The sequence below is a fragment of the Eumetopias jubatus genome, unplaced genomic scaffold (assembly GCF_037043125.1).
Source record: "Eumetopias jubatus isolate StellerSeaLion01/CBP00866 unplaced genomic scaffold, mEumJub1_p1.0 scaffold_17, whole genome shotgun sequence".
Lineage (NCBI taxonomy): Eukaryota > Metazoa > Chordata > Mammalia > Carnivora > Otariidae > Eumetopias > Eumetopias jubatus.
This window is the reverse complement of record NW_028274823.1, coordinates 41,605,347-41,625,174: the sequence shown is the minus strand read 5'-3', so window position 1 is coordinate 41,625,174 and position 19,828 is coordinate 41,605,347. Positions and strand designations below refer to the sequence as shown.

Genomic DNA, 19,828 nt, shown 5'->3' with positions numbered 1-19,828 from the left:
GAATGTGACTTAGTTGGAGATGAGGCCTTTAAACAGGTGATTCAGTTAAGATGAGGTCACTGGGGTGGGCCCTAATCCAACATGACTGATGTCCTTCTAAGAAAAAATTAGGAAACAGACAATTGCAGAGGAAAGACCAGGTGAAGACACAGGGAGAGGACAGCCACCCAGAAGCTTTACTACGGCAGCCCAAGCAAACTAACACACCTAGGAAGGGACAAAACTGGGCAGCCTGACTCCAGAGCCCTTTTGTAACTACTCCCTACCATTCTCAGAGTTACTGGGGGGCTGGTATTAGCGCTCCTACAGATGCAGAGAATAAGTCTCAGGAGAAATGGCTGGCCCACTGTGCCACAGCTGGGCAGGGCAGAGCCGGGGCTAGAGTCCTAGAGAATCCATGCACTGACCTGTATTTTGGGAAATCCAGTCCAGGGGCAGTGAGGTGAGCAGCCTGGAGATCAGGAAGCCAGGGAGCAGGAGGGCAGGCCACAGGGGAGGGGGCTGACACAGAAAGACCAGGAGCCCAGTGAGGATGGTCAGTGCCGGGCACAACATATGCACCTCAGCCAACACTTGCTGACCGATGTTTATAAGGTCTCAGACTGGTAAACACAGGGCCGATGTCCCTTTAATGAGAGGGACTGCCAGGGAACCAAAAGTAATCCTGCATACCAAACATTAGGACTTACGTGCACCTGAGAAATAACCCTTGCCCAGAGTCACCTTTAAATATATGTAACCTAATCAGTGCTGACTCCAGAGCTAGGGCTGCCCGAGAAGCAGAGCCTGTAAAGACAAGCATTTCAGTACAAAGAGTCTATGTGGGACTCGATCCCAGCAAATCCACTGGAGAGGGGGGGAAGTGAGACCAGGAAAAGAAGGAAGCCAATAAAGGGGGGTCCTGGAGCCAGTCTCCATCATGAGCCATGACCTCCCACCCAGCATACTTGACCCAGAGGTTCCTGGCTCCACACAACGCAACCGTACTGCACAGAAATGAAAACTCAGGACACACTTCTTTTTCAATGGTGATCTTAGGATCTTTAGGACTTTAAAGACTAAAAGGAAGGACTGCTTTTATCACCTCTAGGCTCTGGGGCTACCCTTTCTCTGCCTCCTCAGCCAGGGTGACACTGCTCCCAGCCCCCAACTCAGGGCCAAACCTTACAGACGACCTGTCCAGGCTGAAGACTGTGTCCTCCCCATCTGGGCCTGTCTCTGTCACCATTACCACCCCCAGTCGGGTGACTTGGAGTGGAGGTAGCCATGCTCCCCCATCCTCTCAGGCCCTGGAGCAGTGTTGGGGCCTCAAGGTATAGCGGACCCTCCCCGGTCTTTCCCCTAATTTGCCTGCACCCTCTCCAGACCCCAGGCCTTGCAGAGACCCTGAGATAGGACCCATGGATATTTCTGCTCTGTTCCCCAAGCATCTCCCACACTGTGCCAACACTGCGACAGGCCCCTGCAAAAGGTCCCGTGCGTTTGCAGAAGGAGCCAGAATGACTGAGCACTGTGCTCTCCCGGCCTCCTCCCCAGCACCGGCAGGGAGCCCAGTGGCCTGGAAAAGGACCGTTTGCACTTCCCTGGGGGGAGAGATAAGACCAGGGGTGTGCCCCACTTCCCGTCAGCCCTTCCCTTTACACAGAACTGGGCTCCCGTCATGTCACATCCAAAACCCCAGGCCCTCCAGGAAGCAGCCCTGCCTTGACGGTGCTTCCGGCGCCGACACTAGGACAGGTGAAGCCATTTCTCTGGGTCACCAAGTGGTAAACTGAGAAGGAGAATGGGGTTTCCCATCACCTGTTCTCTTGCTACAGAGAGCCATTTCATGGCCACACGAAAAGCACTGATGGAAAGCAGCAGCACATAAAGTTGTGTGTCTAGAGACTTGTCCTATATGGAAGTCGTGGGCCCCAGGCTGGCACTTGAAATACACCTAGTCCCAAATGAGAAGTGCTGGAAGCATGAAATCATGCTGGATTTAACAAAGGAATGTAAAATATCTCATTCAGAATCTCTCTATTGATATTGTCAAAATGCTATTTTAGATACAATGAGTTAAATAAAAGAGTTTTTTTTGTTTTTGTTTTTGTTTTACCTTTTTACCTTGTTAATGTGACTACTACAAAAATGTCCAATGACATACGTGGCTTACAGTGTATCTCTACTGGGGACAGTGCGTGGGGTAGCTCTGCTTGCCCTTGCTGTCGGGATGGCTCATCCCACAGTCACCATGACCGTGATGGAAGGTTGTGGTTTGGAAAGTGAGCTGCACCCGGGAGAAGGTGCTCCCCGGAACTGCCCACACCAAGGACCGGCACACCACACTGGGAAAAGCATCCCCAGTGGATGTACGAGTAAGAGAAACTCTTAACCCCATTTTACAGTGAGGACACTTGGGGACGCAGGACGTTTACTCGGGGCCTGAAAAGACCCACTCTGTAAGCAAAGGAGCTTGGATCCACGCTCCAGGTCCCGTGCTCCCACACTACGCTCCTGGGAAGGCTGACAAGCACCAGCACAGGGAGGGTGGGCCCGCTTCCCAAGGCGGCAGTGGGCCCACGAGAGCCAGCCAACCTTCCCACACGTTCTGAAAACCAAGTCTGCATCTCAGGAGTGTGTGGTGAGGAGAGCTCATGCTAGGGATTGTCCAAGCGTCTGTGACACCAGGCAGGTGAGCCCATCAACTTCCCCAAGGCCCCAGGGTCTCCCCTCTGCTCCTCATCCACAGCCACCCCACTCCCTGCACTGAGCCTCCTTCCTGCACCGAGCCTCCTCCCTGCACTGAGTATGGCCGTGACAGACTCCTTCTTCCCTGTACCTCTGGGAGTAAAGATCATAGGCTCTTTGGCCCCATCGCCATGGGGAAGCATGGAGAACAAGTTTGCAGCAGGGGAACAAGGGGGTCTAGCAAGCTCCAGGAAGCCCTGGCTCCAGTGCGAGGGTTCTAGCACAGCACGTGCAAGCTAGACTGACATCTCACAGACACAAAGAGTAGCGACAAAGGAGCTAAGCCCCTCTCCTTCCACCTGGTTCTAGTGTGCCTTCAAACTGCCCTTGTAAGAGTTCAGACAGAGAAGGTTGGGGGATTGCTGGGGTCCCCTCAAAGCAGCGAGTCTGGACTCATTCCCAAACAAGTGAAGGCCACTGGAAAGCAGTGTGCTTGAGGAATAACTCAGGGCTTGGTCCTGGGCCACCAGGACTGGTGTTTTCCAGGGTGACTCAGAGCCGCAGAGGCCCTGGGACAAAGTTCCAGGCACCCCGGGACTAACAGCCAGGACGAAGACTCCCAGCTCCAGAGAAAGTGGAAAGCAAGTTAACACATGGGTGCAATTAGCTCCAGCTCAGGTGAATAATGAGCACCCCAGGAAAACAAGGCAGAACAAGGCTGGGGTGAAGGCAGAGCAGTGGGAATGAAGAGAGAGAAGGACGCTGGTCCCTGGCCCCCCAGCTTCCGGGCTGGGCTTTGTTTACCTCAACACCCTCCAGGGGATCGCTTCGGGAATGGAGATGGCTGCTCCAATATCCTCTTTGAAGACAGATCCCGCTGAAGGAGCGGGAGAGCAGGTGTGGGGCTCACCTCGGCTTTCCCTGTGTATGTGAGCAGCCTACAGACCTGGATGCTCTGTGGTTCTTACATAGGCAAGAGAGCTTGGCTTTCCTCCAGGTGGCCAGGATGCAGAGGGCCCAACCCACACATAGTGACAGAAAACCCAGAAAATGTCCATATAACAAGCAGGTCTAGGCCTGATTGTATTTCTGTGGGTACAGGAAGCATATCTCATCTCTGAGTTTCCTTTCAAGATAGTAATGGGATCCTTTCAAAATATTTCTTATAACAAAGATGGGTACAGAGTAGGAGAGAGTTCAGAAGAACCAGCTGTAAGGCCTTGCTACTCAAAGTGTGGCCTCACACCAACAGTGGTGGCCCCACCATGATCTCATGAGACGTACCGAATCAGAATCTTCATTTGAGCAGGTTTCCCAGTGAACAGTCTGCTCCTTAAGGTTCGGGCAGCGCTGTGCAAAGGCTCCGGGGTCCAGGTGAGGGGTAACCCCGGGCCCATCACGCACAGTCCTCTGTCCCCAGTCCTGTGGTGGCTGGGAGGTGCCTGGCTGCTAGCACCCCATGGGGCAGGACCTGCCCGGCCTGGGCTACAGAATGCCAGCCTGCTGTAATAAAGCCAAGCTCCCTAGGGGCTACAGGAGCTATGCTTGCTGTTTGGGAAGGACCTTGGCAGCAACTACCATGGAAGGCTGAAGGAAAATTCCTTGGCAAGGCTGGCTCCCAGATGGTGAAGGTTTCCTTGAACAGAAATTTCCTCGGAATCAGGCTGGGCTTGGGCTCCGGCACGCCCATTTCAGGACTTTCTCAAGCTCCTCAGCTGCGTCCTCTTGCAAACGGGAGCAATAGGGCCTGTCATTCCAGACTGGCAGTGAGGATTACACAAGAACGTGGAGGAGCCAGTGAGCAGTGTGGCCCTCAGAAGGTGTCCCGGAGAAGCTCTTGAAAGCTCAGTCGGGTTTTGCGACACTGTATGCAGGTGCACACGAGTCTGTCCGGGCCCGCTCCAGGAGGGACAAGGGCGACTGGGGTCTGGGTTCTCAGCGGCTGGGTGTGAGGCCTGGAGTATGTGTCTCAGTCGGCCCCGTTGGCTCTGGAGGAGATGGATGTCTCCTGAACGAACTCCTTTGCTTTGATTCCCTCACCCTGCCTATGAACTAACAGAGCCTCCAGCTCAAGGCACACTTCCCTGCCATGCTCCTGAACCCAGGCAGAGGTGCCTTTGGGTCAAGACAGGCTTGGAGACTGCTTATGTGGCTTCCAAACTCCAAGAGTTGGGAGCAAAGCAGCTGGGAAACAAACACATTTGTCCCCCATCTGTTGGGAATTTGTCATAAGCCAAATTCCAAGGAGAGTGGACCAGATGACAGGCCTGCGCCTTCCTCGCTATTCTCCTGAAGGGGGCGAATGCATCTGCACATGTGCACCACGTCCCACAATCTCACAGGCATAGGCAAGGGTTTGCAATGGGAGACAAGCTTGGGCACTCTTGACAAGGTAGGCAGATGCTGCAGAGGAAGGCTCTCAGGCACAGCACAGAGGCTGCCCGGAGCACTGTAGGAAGGGTATGGGCCCTGCAAGATCCGCCACAGACCGGGCTCTGTCTGCAGCACTGAGTGTGCTGGGTGTCTCCGTGCCCTCTCCACCCTGACTGGCCCGGATGGCTGACCTCCCTCCACACCCTGCCCTCTGGCTCCTAGTTGGTGAGAGCCAAGCAAAGACAGCAGGACATCCAGAGGACAGGGGAGAAGGAAGGGCTGAGGAATGAATGTTCCGGTTCCCTCCCTGCTGCCCCCTGGGTTGGCATTGCCCGGGTCTCTCCTCTAAGGCTCCCGCTGGTGACACTTCTCCCACAGCGGCAGCTCTCGCAAGTTCCCAGAGCCTCTCCTGTCCTCGTCTCCTAACCCTGCGATGCCAACAGCTTGCTGCAGGCTGGTCCCTGAGCGCACCCCCGCCCTCCCTCCGGGGTTCCCTGTGCCCTGCCTGCTCCTTGGTGGGGAGGCCCTCCAGAAGCACTGCTCCGTCTCCCTGTTCGAGTGTTCCCTTATGCTGTGACTTCCAAATCTAACACTTCCCAGCTCTGTGACCTCAGGCTGATGTGTAACTCTAACCTCATGTCATTGTACACGCAGGACCCTTAAAAGAGTCAGAATAGGTTTTGTGGCTGCTGTTGTTGTTGAACTTTATCCTCTCAATAATCCCATGAGACTGGCACACTAGCGCTTTCCCGTTAGATGGGAAAGGTGAGGCTCAGCGGGTAAGTCATCAGCTGGTAAGTGAAGAGCAGCCATCTGAACCATAGACGGTCTAATTCCAGAGCTCAGCTGTCATCCACGTCATCTCGGGGAGCTCCCGCGTCCGCACCTGCTTTGGGAATGCAGAAGGGGGGCAGGGAGGGTATTTCAGAGGAAATGTACGGGCTCTGATGGAAAAGAGACATTGAGGCTTGCTGTGGGGTGGGGGCTGAGAGGGAAAGCAGGCAGCCTGCATAGGGAGGTGAGAGTCGGAATCCCCAGAACTGTAATCATGAAAAGAGAAAGAGCAGAGCAGGAAGGGGCTGAGGACAGATCTAGGGCGACAGGGATACCGACAGGAAAGGAGATGGAAGTGACCCCTCCGGGTGGGCGGAGCCTTCCTGACCCTGCCTGCCTGCCTGGCGCCACGCTGGTACTGTAAGTAAATAATGAACACTCATAAGCACATGCAATCTGAGGGAGGCAGGGTCCACCCCAGTTCGTTTCATAGATGAGGACCTTGAAGTTCAGGGTGGCTAAGGAACACGTCTAAAATCAGTCTTCTGCGGCAGAGCCCGAATCAAAATCAGGTTCATCTGACTCCACAGCCCCGTCTGGGCGAATGAGAGGTAAGCCGCCCCCCGCTGCCCCCAGAGACCGCAGAAGGATGGGATTTGAGAAAAAGAGAAATTTCAACGTGGGCACAGCTGATTTTAGCAGAGTCCAAGGGAGACACATCTCCTCACTCGCTGTACTCACCAGTCACAGGGACATAATCCCTGACTCACGATGCATTTTTCAAACAAGGTTATACTTTGCCCAGCATCTTCCGCCTGTCTGTGGTTCGGCTGTGCTCCCACTCCAGACATGACTTATTGGTTCTCTTACCTCTGGCTCTCCTCTTGCTAAATACAGACTGCCAGATGATGGTCAGGGTGAAGAGGACGACACTGAGGATCCCCACACAGCACACGAGCACAGCATATATGTAGAGATCTGAAGGCAAGGACACAGTGGGGCGTTGTCAGGACGAGCCACATCCGAGGAGAGGTACCAAGTAAGATAAACTTCATACATTACCAAAAATTAACTCAAAATAAACCACAAGCTTAAGTAAAAAATATAAACTTTGGGGGAAAATATAGGAGAAAAATCTTTGGGATCCAGGATTAAGCAAAGAATTTATTTTTATAAATATATTTTTTAAGGACTTCATTTATTTGTCAGAGAGAGAGCACAAGAGCACAAGCAGGGGGAGTGGCAGGCAGAGGGAGAAACAGGCTCTCTGCTGAGCAAGGAGCCCAACTCAGGACTCAATCCCTGGACCTGAGCCGAAGGCAGATGCTTTTTTTTTTTTTTAAGATTTTATTTATTTATTTGAGAGAGAGAGAATGAGAGATAGAGATCACGAGAGGGAAGAGGGTCAGAGGGAGAGACGCAGACTCCCTGCTGAGCAAGGAGCCCAATGTGGGACTCGATCCCGGGACTCCAGGATCATGACCTGAGCCGAAGGCAGTTACTTAACCAACTGAGCCACCCAGGCGCCCCGAAGGCAGATGCTTAACCGACTGAGCCACCCAGGCTCCAAAAGCAGATACTTTTTTATACTTGACACTGAAAGCATCATCCCTATAAAGAAAACTTGATCAATTTGATTTCATCAAAATTAAAACCTTTTGTTTTGGGAACACCCATAAGAAGAGAATGAAAAGACAAGCTACAGACGGGGAGGAAATATTTGTAACTGTATATCCAACAAAGGACTAGTATGTAAAATATAAAGAACTCTCAAAACTTAACAGTAAAAAAATAGACAACCAATCCTACTAGAAAATGAGCAGAAACAGAGATATTTCACTAAAGAGAATATACAGGTGGCAAATAAGTTCATGAGAAGATGTTCAACCTCCTTAGCCATTTGAGAAATGCAAATTTAAACCACACTGAGCTATCTCACACACCCATCAGAACAAATAAAATAAAAAATAGCGACAATACCAAATACCAGGAAGGAAATGAGTAAACTGGGTCACTCGGCATTGCTGGTGAGAATATAAAATGGTACAGCCACTCCAGAAAACAGTTTCTTAAAAGATACATCTACAAATACCCTTCAACTCAGCAACTGCACTCTGGGGCATTTGTCCCAGAGAAATGAAAACTTCAGTTCACACAAAATAGCAGCTTTATTTACAGTAGCCCGAAACTGGAAACTGTCCAGATGTCCTTCAGGAGGTGAATGGCTCAACAAACTGTGGTCCATACACACCATGGAATACTACTTAGTGATGCAGCAATCTGGAACTTCCAAACAATGATGCTAAGTGTGTATGTGGGGGGAGAGGGGGGAAGAGCTCCCAGAAGGCTACATACTGTATGACTTTATTTACAGAACGTTCTTGAAATGACAAAATTACAGAAATGGAGAACAGATTAGTGATTGCCAGAGGTTAAAGAGGCAGTAGCTGATGGGGGGAACATGGGTTTGGCTATAAGAAACCCTTGTGGGGATGGGAATGTTCTGTATCTTGGCTCTATCAATGTCAACATCCTGGTTACCATGTTGTACTAGAGTTTTGCAAGATGTTACAATGGGGAGAAATTGGGTTAAGGGCACAAATGGGTACAAGGGATCCCTGTAACATTTCTCAGAAGTACATGTTAATCTACAACTCCCAATAATTTTTCTAAGTTAAACCATGATCACATATGTCTCAGTCAATTTGGGCTGCAATAACAAAATACCATCGACTGAGCAGTTTAAACAATAAACATATACTTCTCACAGGAACAAGGTGCTGGCAGAACCGGTATCTGGTAGGAGTTCTCTTCCTGGTTTGGGGACATTTTCTCTTGGTATCCTCACATGGCAGAGAACAGAGAGAGACCAAGCAAGCTCTTACGGGGTCTCGTCTTATAAGGGCAAATAATCCCATTCATGAGGGCTCCACTCTCATGACATAATCACTTCCCAAAGGCCCCATCTCCTAATACAGTCATATTAGGGGTTAGGATTTCAACATATGAATTGGGGGGGGGGACATCAACCTTGAGCCCATAACAACATACATCCATTTCTTAAACTCCAATGATCAACCTCATCACCAGTCTGACTGGTAAAATGCTGACTGCTCAGAAAGGGAAAGGGAAGCCAAACGCCTCATTTTATCCTTTTCTGCAGCAAAAAGCTACAGATGTTTGAGCTTAGCAAAAATGTTTTTCTACTGACTTAAATTTCTTGAACCAACAGGCAGTTCTTATCAGCCATGTTCAGCACTCTCCTAAGTACAAGAAATATAACAATGGATGTTTAAAAGTCTCATCAAGAAATCAGAGAGCAGTATGGCATTTGCGACAATAGAAGTGTGCGCCCAGTACTAGAAACACACAGAGAAGGAACTCAACTGGCCTGAGGAGGTCACAAGGAGCTTCAAAGAGGACTGGGGCTCTGTGCTGAGTCATATTTAAAAAAACACAGAAAATGCAAAAATATATAGAAAGAATAAAAACAGAGAGAAACAGAGTGAAAAAAATGTATCAGATTAATATAAGTGGCTTCATGGGACCTTATTACTGGCCACTCAAAGTGTTTCTAACTGCTCCCTATAATAAATGAGTATGATGAGCATTCACAAACTCAAAGCTTAATGCACCTCTCATATTAGGTTTTTAAGATGAAGTCCCTAAAAGTGCAATTGTTGAGTCAACAGGAATGCACCTTTGTAAAGCCCTTGGGACCTGGAGAAGCAGTTAGTTAAGGGTCCAAACGGAAAAAGCAGCATGCTGGGAGCGGCGGGGGGGCTGGCTTCCACAGTGAGCTAGAGACGCAGGTGAGGCTGCAGTCAATGAGAGAGGAAGAGGCGGGATGGGATAGAATCAGACATCTCAGGTTCCTTTCAACTCTCTCTTCCCTGGCTCACACCCCAGGAGGCTCAGTGTAGTCTCTGACCCAGAGTCCACGGGGTCCTCCCATGGTCTTAGGCTCAGTCAACATTTTTGCCTAAGTTAGTCTGAGAAGGCTTCTGTTCATGGAACTTAGGAGCCTGCATTAAAAGTAAAAGAAGTAGAAAGCACAGTAGGATAAGGCTGCAGGTGAAGGGAACACCTGCCCTAATATTTAAGGGAGGAGGAAGGTGGGTAGGAAGAGTCTGCTACAGAGAGAGCTGGGAGTCAGTCACAGAAGCAGAGGAAGACTGAAGTTCAGAGTTCTAGAAGCCAAGAGAGTAGATGGTGTAAGAAAAGATTCTTTAATAGCATCAAGTGCTGCCGGAAAACATCCACTGGGTTTTCCTGCTCAGAAGCTACTGGAAAAGTCCTGGGGGAAAGCCAATTCTGTGGGATGGTGGGGGCCGAGCCAGATTACAGGGGTCGAGGAGTTCAGTGGCATGTGTGGAGTTTGAGACAGCGGAAACCCTCTCCTACCACAAAAATCAAAACTCCCCTTCTGTATAGACATCTGTGTCTCAGACACGTGGGCTTTGCAGATTCACCTGGTGAGAGCTCTGAATGGTCAGAGCTAGGGGCTGGGGTCTCCATTTAAACAAAACTCTGAAAGCTAGAACAGGGGTCACAGACCAAGATTCATGACAGGACACGGCATGGGCCAGAACACAGAGAACATAGGGCCAGTCCCAGATTTACATGCAGTTGAGCGAACTGCTCCAGGACCAGAACTGCGTAGCCATTTCTGTCTGGCACGAGATAATGGCAAATAATGCAGTCCTGTTGCCAGGCACGCAGACGTGGGGCAAGAGGACACAACATCTGCCTCCAAGGGACTCCAAAGATGCTGGCCCCAGGACCAAAACAGCAAGGGCCATCTGGCTTCAGTCTCATTCTTTGTTGGAGAGACAAACCGTCTCACTGAATGAAGTTTCTGGACCACTGGAGCAGAGCAGTGTCCTCCACGAGCTCCCTCCTCATTGGAGCCCTTTCCTTGGTTTGGAAACTGTGGCAATCAAGCAGGGACAAGGTCGTGGTGCGAATCTCCCACAAGCGTCCCCAGAAGCACACGGTAGGCATCTGTGGCCCGCTGTGCCCCAGCAGGAGGCGAGGGGCTCCGAGAGGTCCACGCTCTGGTTTCAGATCACAGCCTCTACCATGTGGCACAGAGGGGGCTCTCCACAGGCAGCCCCAGCTGCAGACCATAAAACATCTGGCCAGTCCGGAAGGCTCAGCTACACAGCCAAGCACACAGGCTCACGGGTTGGGGACACTGGCCGGCAGGCACCAGCTGCCTGTGTGCGCATCCCCACAGGCCTGGGAGCAACTGCGCCTGCTCTCTGTTGTGTTCCTGAAGCTACAGGAACCTGAGCAAGGGTCACCTTGCCGGAGGAGAAAAGCTCAAACAGAACTTCTGAGTTTCCGGATGGGGCAGCACCCAGGACCCCAATGTTCCAATTTTTTCCCTCTGTTCCGAGAGTTCCTGTGGCTGCATAAAGACAATTGCCCTGTTTTAGCGGCTCAAAACACTGAAACCACCTCCCCGATTTTCTCTGCAAACAGAGGTAGAACACTGAGCCATTTAAGCCAGGGTCAGAAACACCTAGATCGAGCACTGCCTTGCCGCCGGGCGAGCCCTAGAGTAAAGCTGCGCTCTGCCCAGCAGAGGCGGCCGCGACTCTGCTCCAGACAGCTGTCCTCCGCCTGGAAGCCAGCCCCATGCTGCCTTATCTCCGCCCTTCCCTCAACCTCCTTGCACACACCTCTCTAATTATAAATGTTGGCTCAGAGGTTTTAAAATTCAGACCACACCGGGCCAACAATGCTTGTCTGGAGGCTGAATCCAAGCCTTCAGATCCAAACTGAACAAAAACCTCTGTACTTAACCCAATCTGGGGTTAGTTTTTTTAAAACACCTCATATACCTGCATCCTCAAAATCATTCTAAAAATCTTGTTATGTTCCTCAAACTCATGTGCAGCTTTGTCTTCTGCCATCGGACTTCCAAAGGCACCAATGTCACTTTTAGGCTCAGCTGCAAGCCGCCATGCAGAAAATGTCACCCCCCACCACCCCAGCCACCCCAGCTGCCCCAGCCGAGGCCTCCTTGAAGTAGATGGCCGGGCGGCAGGCTGGAGTGACACTCAAGCGGCAGGGAGGCCAAGACGGCGGGGGGGGGGGGGGGGGGGAGGAGGGCGGCACAGTGAGCTTGTGTCAGCTCCCCACTCCCAGAACACCAGGCCCACCACAGGGCAGGCAGCACCTGTTGCTGGGCAACCCGGAGGCCAGCTGGGATATTCCGCGCTGCTTGGAAGCCGGGTGGCCCCAGCATACCTCCGCACACTGAAGGAAGCAACTCTCCCAGACCACTGACTCGAGAAAGTCCATGTCAGTCCTCTACTCTTCCAGGGAAAATGCAAACACCAGGATCTCAGATCTACGTGACAAACTGCAGGCTTTTTTTTTTTTTTTTTTTTTAATCCAGCTTGTAGTATCATCTTGCTCGGGGAGAAATACCTGAGCAATGGTCCTGAGGGATTTTAACTCACTCCAGCATTTCACCAAGAGGCCCGACAATGCTGGGTTTTGTGCCGCGGGCATGTGGTCAGCTGAGCGGAGCCCCAGGGGGACGGCCATCCCTCCGCAGGCCCTGCTGCAGCTGTCCCATCCAGGAACAAAAGGGCAAAGGCTCGGGATCAGGCGCCAGGGAGTTTCATCCGTACCCCTGACCTCGCCGACACCGTGGCTGGGTTAAGAAAGCAAAACACACGGCCACTGCTGCCGGAATCCCGGGGAAAGAACTCTCTGGAAACAGCTGCTCTGAGGCATTAGACATAGTGAGGACTCCAATTCTCGTCTGAAGGGACCTAAGTCTCTGTGTTGAGAAGCAAGCCCACGCTGGGCTACGGATTTTGTGTAGAGAGCCAGGTGGAGAGTGACCCTGATAGTTGACAGCTACATGCGAAGTATAAACCACTATTAATTATACACTTGTTTTAGACATGCTGATGATGCTGCAAGGCATGTTGGGACCACATGCTGCCATATTTCCAAATATATGGAGTCTTGTTTTTTGTACCACGGGTATTTTTTTTTTTTAAGATTTTATTTGTTTATTTGAGAGACAGAGTGCACGAGCAGGGGGAGGGGCAGAGGGAGAAGCAGACTCCCCGCTGAGCAGGGAGCCCAAAGCAGGGCTCCACCCCAGGACCCCGAAATCATGACCTGAGCCAAAGGCAGGTGCTTAACCGACTGAGCCACCCAGGCGCCCCTGTACCATGGATTATTTCCAAATACAGTCCTTAGACCATTTGCACTAGGGAAACACCCTGGGCCCCAATACAAATGTTTTGCTCCCTTCCTAAAGGCAATAATCAGGTTCTCGGTGAGGAGCGCAGAATGCGGGTTACTAACAACCCCCCAGGAAAGCCGTGACAGCTGCCAGTGACCTACCTTAGGGATGCCCTGGATGTCTCCATACTTCTCCCCCACCGTAGGGTTCTGGGCCATGGGGCAGCTCCCAGAAACATGGGGTAAATCAATTGTTTTTTCTATTGTTTCACTCCATGAGGAGTAAAGTCGCTTTCATCTCCTTGCTAATAAATAGGCATTCCCTGAATGAAAGGCTGAGGGAAGGAGCTGGGGATTATTGCACTGGGAGAGGGTCATTAAATAAAAAGACAGCCACAAAGCCTGAATAAGAAAAGGCAGGGGATACAAGGAATCTCTACTGAATGAAAGTGAAATCTGACAAAGAAAATGTTTAATGGCAAAACAATGAATCCCAACGTCCTGAGTGACACTGTCTGGTTTGCAAACAATGTTCACAATCATGATTATATTTTTCTAAGAAGGAAAGTGCCTCCATCCACTGCTTTTAACTGGCTATTGGAAGGGGTAGGTTTGGATCCAAGTGCCCGTCTCCCCCCATGGGGCACGATCTCCTTCCACCACATCTGTGAGTTAACTAAAGGTGAGGGGAAGCCTCCAGGGCACACACATCTCCCTAGATCTGTTCGGCAAGGGGATTCATCATCCATAAATGCCATGCCTTCACTAAGTGTAACCCTTCACAGTTTCCTGATCTCACCTTTTAACATTCATCAGTTTTTCACTGACTAAAGGCTCTGCCTAAGAACTCACCAAGTACATTCTTTCATTGCTTCTGGTCATAATCCTCACCTACTTTGCGATAATAATTCCTGTGAACTTTCGTCACTCTCAGTAAGGCAAGGTTTTTCAACCCCGGCACTCTAGACATTTGGGGCCAGATAACTTACTTGTTGTGGGGAGCTGACCTGTGCATTGTTAGGACATTTAACAGCACCCCTGGCCTCTATCCAGTAGAGGCCAGGAGCATCAAAAGCCTAGTTACAGCAACCAAAAATGTATCCTCCACACACTGGCACGTGCGCCCTGGAGGGGCACAACCACCTGCAGAGAATCATTGCTCCAAGGCCCCAATCTGAGTGCGGCAGGATCGCCCCCGCACCCCCCCCACCCCCGAGGTCTTGTGAAAACCCAGACTGCTGGGCACTACTCCTAATGTTTCTGATCCTGTAAGTGAGGGGAGGGCCCAACACTGTGCCTTTGTATCGGGCTCCCAGGTAATGTTTCTGCTGCAGCGGCTCATCTGGGACCAGCCAGGGCTGCTGCTGGGGTCACCTGGAGAGCTTTTAACAAGTTCCAGCTCTATCAGAATGTCCAGAGCTGTGGTCCAGGTATCAGTGTTTTTAAAGCTCCCCAGGGGCTTCCAACATGGGTTGAAAATCACTTGCTGAAGCTTCTCAAACTATTTCTAGAACTATTTCTAGAACAAACTCTATAAGAAACCAGAGATAAAATTTGTCACAGTAGGTGTACATTTCATTTTCACATGACTTGAAGATCCCTCCCTAAATCACTTAAGAGTAGGAATTCTGGAGCAAAACAAAACCACCCCAAATTATACAGATTGGAGATTTGTCCTCTACTCTTTCAAAACCCATGGGCTGATACCACCAGGAAGTCCCACCCTGGGAATATATATATATAAATATATAGCTTTTTTAATATAGTTTTGGGGGTTTTTTATATGTATAAATATATAGTTTTTTGGGTTTTTCGAAAGATTTTACTTACTTATTTAAGAAAAAGAGAGAGAGAGCACAAGTGGGTGAGGGGCAGAGGGGAAGGGAGAAGGACAAGCAGACTCTGGGCTAAGCCCAATATGGGGCTCGATCTCACTACCCTGAGATCAAGACCTGAGCCGAAATAGTCAAGATTCGATGCTTAACCAACTGAGCCAAGAAGTCAGGGTCCTTTTGTTGGCTAAAATGCAATAGGAAGTTACTCAAATAAGAGGGATGGAAGCTATCAGCAGAAAGTGGGAAGGGAAGGGACAAAAGCAAAGAAGGAATGTGTTTCATTTCACAGAGAACCAACAGTTCCAGCCAAGGAGATGCCCAACTGGGTGTTTCACCTGAGATCCCCTTACTAGGTGTGTCTCTCCTAACAGCCCCCATGGGTGCCAGCGTGAGCCAGGCTGGAGCTGAGGACCTGCACAGAAGCCCCCCGTGAGCTGACCTGAAGTTACCTTTAGCTCATTATACTAACATCACTTCCTATGGACAGAATGTCCTGCCATTTTTTAGAACGTATGAGGTATGCACTAGCATGCTGACATGCGAGGCATGCGCAACTGAACCAAAAGTACCGATGGCAGGTCCCTGCATCAGCCCCTAACACACTGAGTAAAAGCTTCCTGTACTAACCCCATGGGGAGACGGTGCTTAGAGAACTATCTCCCTGTCTCCTAACTTGTAACCCAAGTAATAAAAAGTCCTTAGCTTTCAGTATTTTCCTTGGGTTGTGTTCAATTTGGTGTACCCCAAGTGGTGACCCCCTTGAGTTCGGTTATATTTTCTTCCCATTCTATTCCCTTCCTATTATCTAAAAGCGAGGGAGGGACATCTTATAATAAAGAAACATGCAAGGTCTACCTTCAAAAAATGCCCAGGTCTCTTTCTTTTTCTCAACGGATGAATCTTCAGAAGCTTTGAGGGAAATCACTGTAAGACAAAAAAGAAATGGCAGAGCATGAAGTACAGTAGTTTATGGACCCGGCTCACACTGTGATCCAAAATAATGCCATATGGTGTGGCACTTACATTTATAGAGCAATTTTCCCATTTGCAAAACCACATTTAATTATCACAACTCACACATGAGGGAGAGGTACAATGCCTGACACATAACACTTGAGACACTAGTGGGGGGGAAAGTAGGTTGTCTTTGTTTAAAAGCTAATAAATGGCAAAGCTGGGACTCAGTACAGTAGAAGTCCCGCTTGCCCCACATACTTGCCAACTAAAGAGTTCCGCAGTGGGAATTCCAAAAACCAAAACATTTATTTGACCATTTTAGTGGATATCTTTCTAAGTATGGTGCACTTGCCGGGTACCTCTAGAGAGAGGAGCCTGAAGTCATCTAACGGCTCAGGGTCTGTGCTTTGAGCACCACTCCATGCCAGATACACACACAGCAGGAAGGATCTGATTTTGAGATTATTTTGCCCACTTTTAGTCAGTAGCTGATCACTGAACTTATTGTGCCTGCTTTCAACAGTCAGGGAAACAGAACTAAGCTACACAGTGCAAAACCTTGAATGTTACACGGAAGAGGTTGGAACCATGGAAAAGTTCTGTGCAGTAGGCATACATTTCAGTACACCTGATTAAGCTGACCAAAAAAAGCAAAATGTCAAGGAATGAGATTACTGCCCTATAGAACTTCCAGGATGAAGGAAATGGACACCTGCGTCTACTTGAGAATGTGAAATGTGGCTAGTCCACGTGGACCTGAGGAATTGAATTTTTAATTTTATTTTAATTTAAATGTATATAGCCACCTGTGGTCCATGGCTACCACACTGGAGAGTTCTAGAGAAGAGAATCTAGCACCTGAATAGAAAGATAAAGGAGGTGGGAATGGAGATTGTATCAGTATGAGAGGTAAGGCATATGGCAGAGATCGTCTGAAACTTTAACTCTATTTACTGTCCCTCCCAAAAACTTTTGTATTATATTGTCATGAATTTCAATCTGAATTTTCCATCTTTTTACTTCTCTAGGCCTTATACTGGGTATTTCTTATTGATCCATCTTGCAGATCGCCGGTCTTCCCATCTGATAAACCCATCTATTAATCCTTTTTGATATTTAATTAATTTATTCGTGTTTATATATCCCAGCTCCCAGATGAATTTCTCCAGCTTGTCACCTAATTTTGAAACCATATTAATCATAGTATTTTAATGCATGTGCCTGATAACTTTCATATCTGCATCACTCATTGACCTGTTTCTCTTAACCTGCCTTTGCTTTTGATCCTGTCCCTTGCTATGTCTTAACACTTTTTTTAATTGAATGCCAGACATTGTATATAGAAAACCTTAGAGAAGCTAGGCAAAATTTTATTTTCCGGGGTGCCTGTCAGGGTCAGTGGGTAGAGTGTGCAACTCTTCATCTCAGGGCTGTGAGTTCGAGCCCCACATTGGGTGTAGAGATTAGTTAAAAATAAGATCTTAAACATTTTTTACTTAAAAATAAAATCTTAAATTTTTTTTTTTTTAATTTTCCTGGTAACAAGTTAAAGTAGAGGGATGAACATCTAATCCAATCAGGATTTTAACTGCCTAGAGTCTGGGTTTCAGTTTTATATGGTCTGGACTATCTCAGGTTTACCCTAACTTCAGGGATCCTCAGTGAGAAGCCTAGAGTATTAAACAGGGCCCTTCCAATTGTTAAAATTGCCAAAAGTTCTGCTTGCCTCCTAGGCATCCTGATTGATACTTTCTGCATAGCTTCTCTTAACTAGTGCTGCTTAAGTTTGGTTGAATTTCTTAAAGAGTTAAGTGTCTCCAACAATTGGGGTCACTAACTTCCCTACGCTCTATCTGGATAGTCCTTCAGAGAAAAATTAGGATAGCTAAAATATATATAATTATGTAATACAAATGTATGTATGATATGTAAATATGTTAATTATTACAGGTGAGATGCAGATTTTTTTTTCCGATTTCTAATTTTTCTCAGAAGGCAGGCTTTGGTCTGCTATAAGCTGGTCTGCCACTACTGAAGAACTCTCCCACTGGAACCTAAATTCCTTAAAATATTTCTTCTACCTCTATATCCCCATCCCTTGGTAGACTGTTTAGCAACTGGTAAGTGCCTAGTAAATAAATGGATAATCCATTTCTTTCTGAGCGCCCCACAAAGTATGCAGTCTGGCCCTCCAGGAATGAGCTCTTGGTCTTGCATGGAATATTCGATAAGCCACACAATTTGCCCATCATCAGTTCTGCTTAATTTCCCCACCCACAGCTGACTGCCAGAGCAATCAATCAGATTCTTCCTTCAAGAACTGAAACTAAGAAACACAGTATATATGGTTGTTGTGGGCCCTGGGGCTGAAAGAGCCTGTGGACTTCCAGGCGGCAGCCATGTTGGAAAAACCGGCAAGTGGAACGGAGCAGGGGCAGAACCCCCAAGGGGAAACTGGAAGTGAGAGGATTCATGGAGCTGAGGACTTGATCTTGCTGGAGCTCTAGGCCCCAAGAGGGCTGATGTAATGTGGCTGCTATCCTTGCATTCTATGAGCTCCATATCCTTAAACTATCCCTACCTTTCTTCTGAGTTAGCTTGAAAGGTCTTTCATAGCTTCAACTAATTGAGCCTAGGCTAGGATAACCATAAAGAGACCCAATGAAGACAATACAGAAAGGAAAAATAGATTATCTCCAAGGACCTGAGTTTTCAGGAGATCGAGCGTGCCCATCATCATCCACAGCCTTCCCACTCCAAATGTGGCCCACAGCCCAGCAGTGCAGTGTCACCTGGGGGCCTTTCAGAAGTGCAGAATCACAGGGTCCCCAAGCCAGACCTACTGGATCAGAACCTGCTTTTAAACCAGATACCCTGGGTCAGTCATATGAACTTTAAAGTTTGAGATGCACTAATACATACCGGGTTAAAAAAAAAAAAAAAAAGTTGCCATTTACTGGTTGGGTAACTTTGGGCAAGGTGCTTGATTTCCCAGTTCCTTAGTTTCACAAATAGGGATGGTAAGTGCCTACTCTTATGGGATGTGTGAGAGTCAAATGGGTTAATATATGTGAAGTGCTTAGAAAAGTGCCTGAGACCAAATAAGCCATTTTTATCTGCAACGATGTTAGCTCCATAAGAAAAGGGATTTTTGTCTATTTTCTTCACTGCTCTAATTCCCGCACCTAATTCCAGCATGGTCCTTTGCTGACAGCCCTTTGTTTCACTGGGTGACTCTTCAGTCATCCAAATGGTCCACAAGAAAGGTTTTCTTGTCCTTGTCGCTAAACGGCTACAGCTCAAAGGGGCTGCTATCACCCTAGCAGAGGCAGGTGCCTTCAGATAACTTTTTCTTCATTTTTCATTTTTTCTTTTCTGAAATTGTGGGCCCTTGATGTAGTCACTAACAATGGCTTTGCCTTATCTGGGATACAAGATAACAAGGTCTCCCTAACCAACTTATGGAGACATGCATTGAAAGAGCCAACAAACTAAGGATCCTAAGTTAACAGGGCTCTAAGCAATAAATTAATGGATGTTCCTCATTTCCCCCCAGTGCAACTATTTTATGGGAAAATGCAGCAACTCTGTTTGCATATGATTAGCAATACCAGTCATAACTTTATCTGTTCCACGGACTCTTTCAGAGCTTCAGAAATTTTTCCAAGGTTTTGTCGCAACTATCCTGTTTCGGCTGCTAGTCCCCTGCTATCTTCAAGGTGAATTTCATACATCATCAAGCCCTGTGTCTGAGTCCACCCACTGTAAGGAAACACAGTGTGGGACATGGCCAGGTGGATAGAAGGGCTTTGTAGTGGACAAGCAGTGGGTTGCCGACTTGATTAGTGCCACTCCTTCACGGAATGATGGCTGCACAGGGCAGACATGAATTTATAGCGGCCAACCTGGAGACACTGAGTAGAAGAGGCCACTGCAGGGTAGATATGGAGGAGGAGAAAATGTTTCAAGGAAACATTCTGTTTCACCAAGGAAAGAGTGGCAAA

General features: G+C 48.6%; 1 protein-coding gene across 4 annotated transcripts in view; it reads right to left on the bottom strand.

Annotated features, from left to right (window-relative positions):
- VSTM4 (V-set and transmembrane domain containing 4) overlaps nt 1-19,828 on the bottom strand; it is a 119,925-nt gene that overhangs the window by 61,419 nt on the left and 38,678 nt on the right. For all 4 annotated transcript variants that reach the window (XR_015767115.1, XM_028098496.1, XM_028098495.2 and 1 more), the window contains exons 4-5: nt 15,723-15,791; nt 6,688-6,795 (exon numbers count right to left, since the gene is read on the bottom strand). Coding sequence is in view for 3 of the 4 variants with exons in the window: in XM_028098496.1 (XP_027954297.1) it covers nt 6,688-6,795; nt 15,723-15,791 (177 nt within the window). In the remaining variant the exon portion in view is untranslated. The remainder of the gene's footprint in view (nt 1-6,687; nt 6,796-15,722; nt 15,792-19,828) is intronic.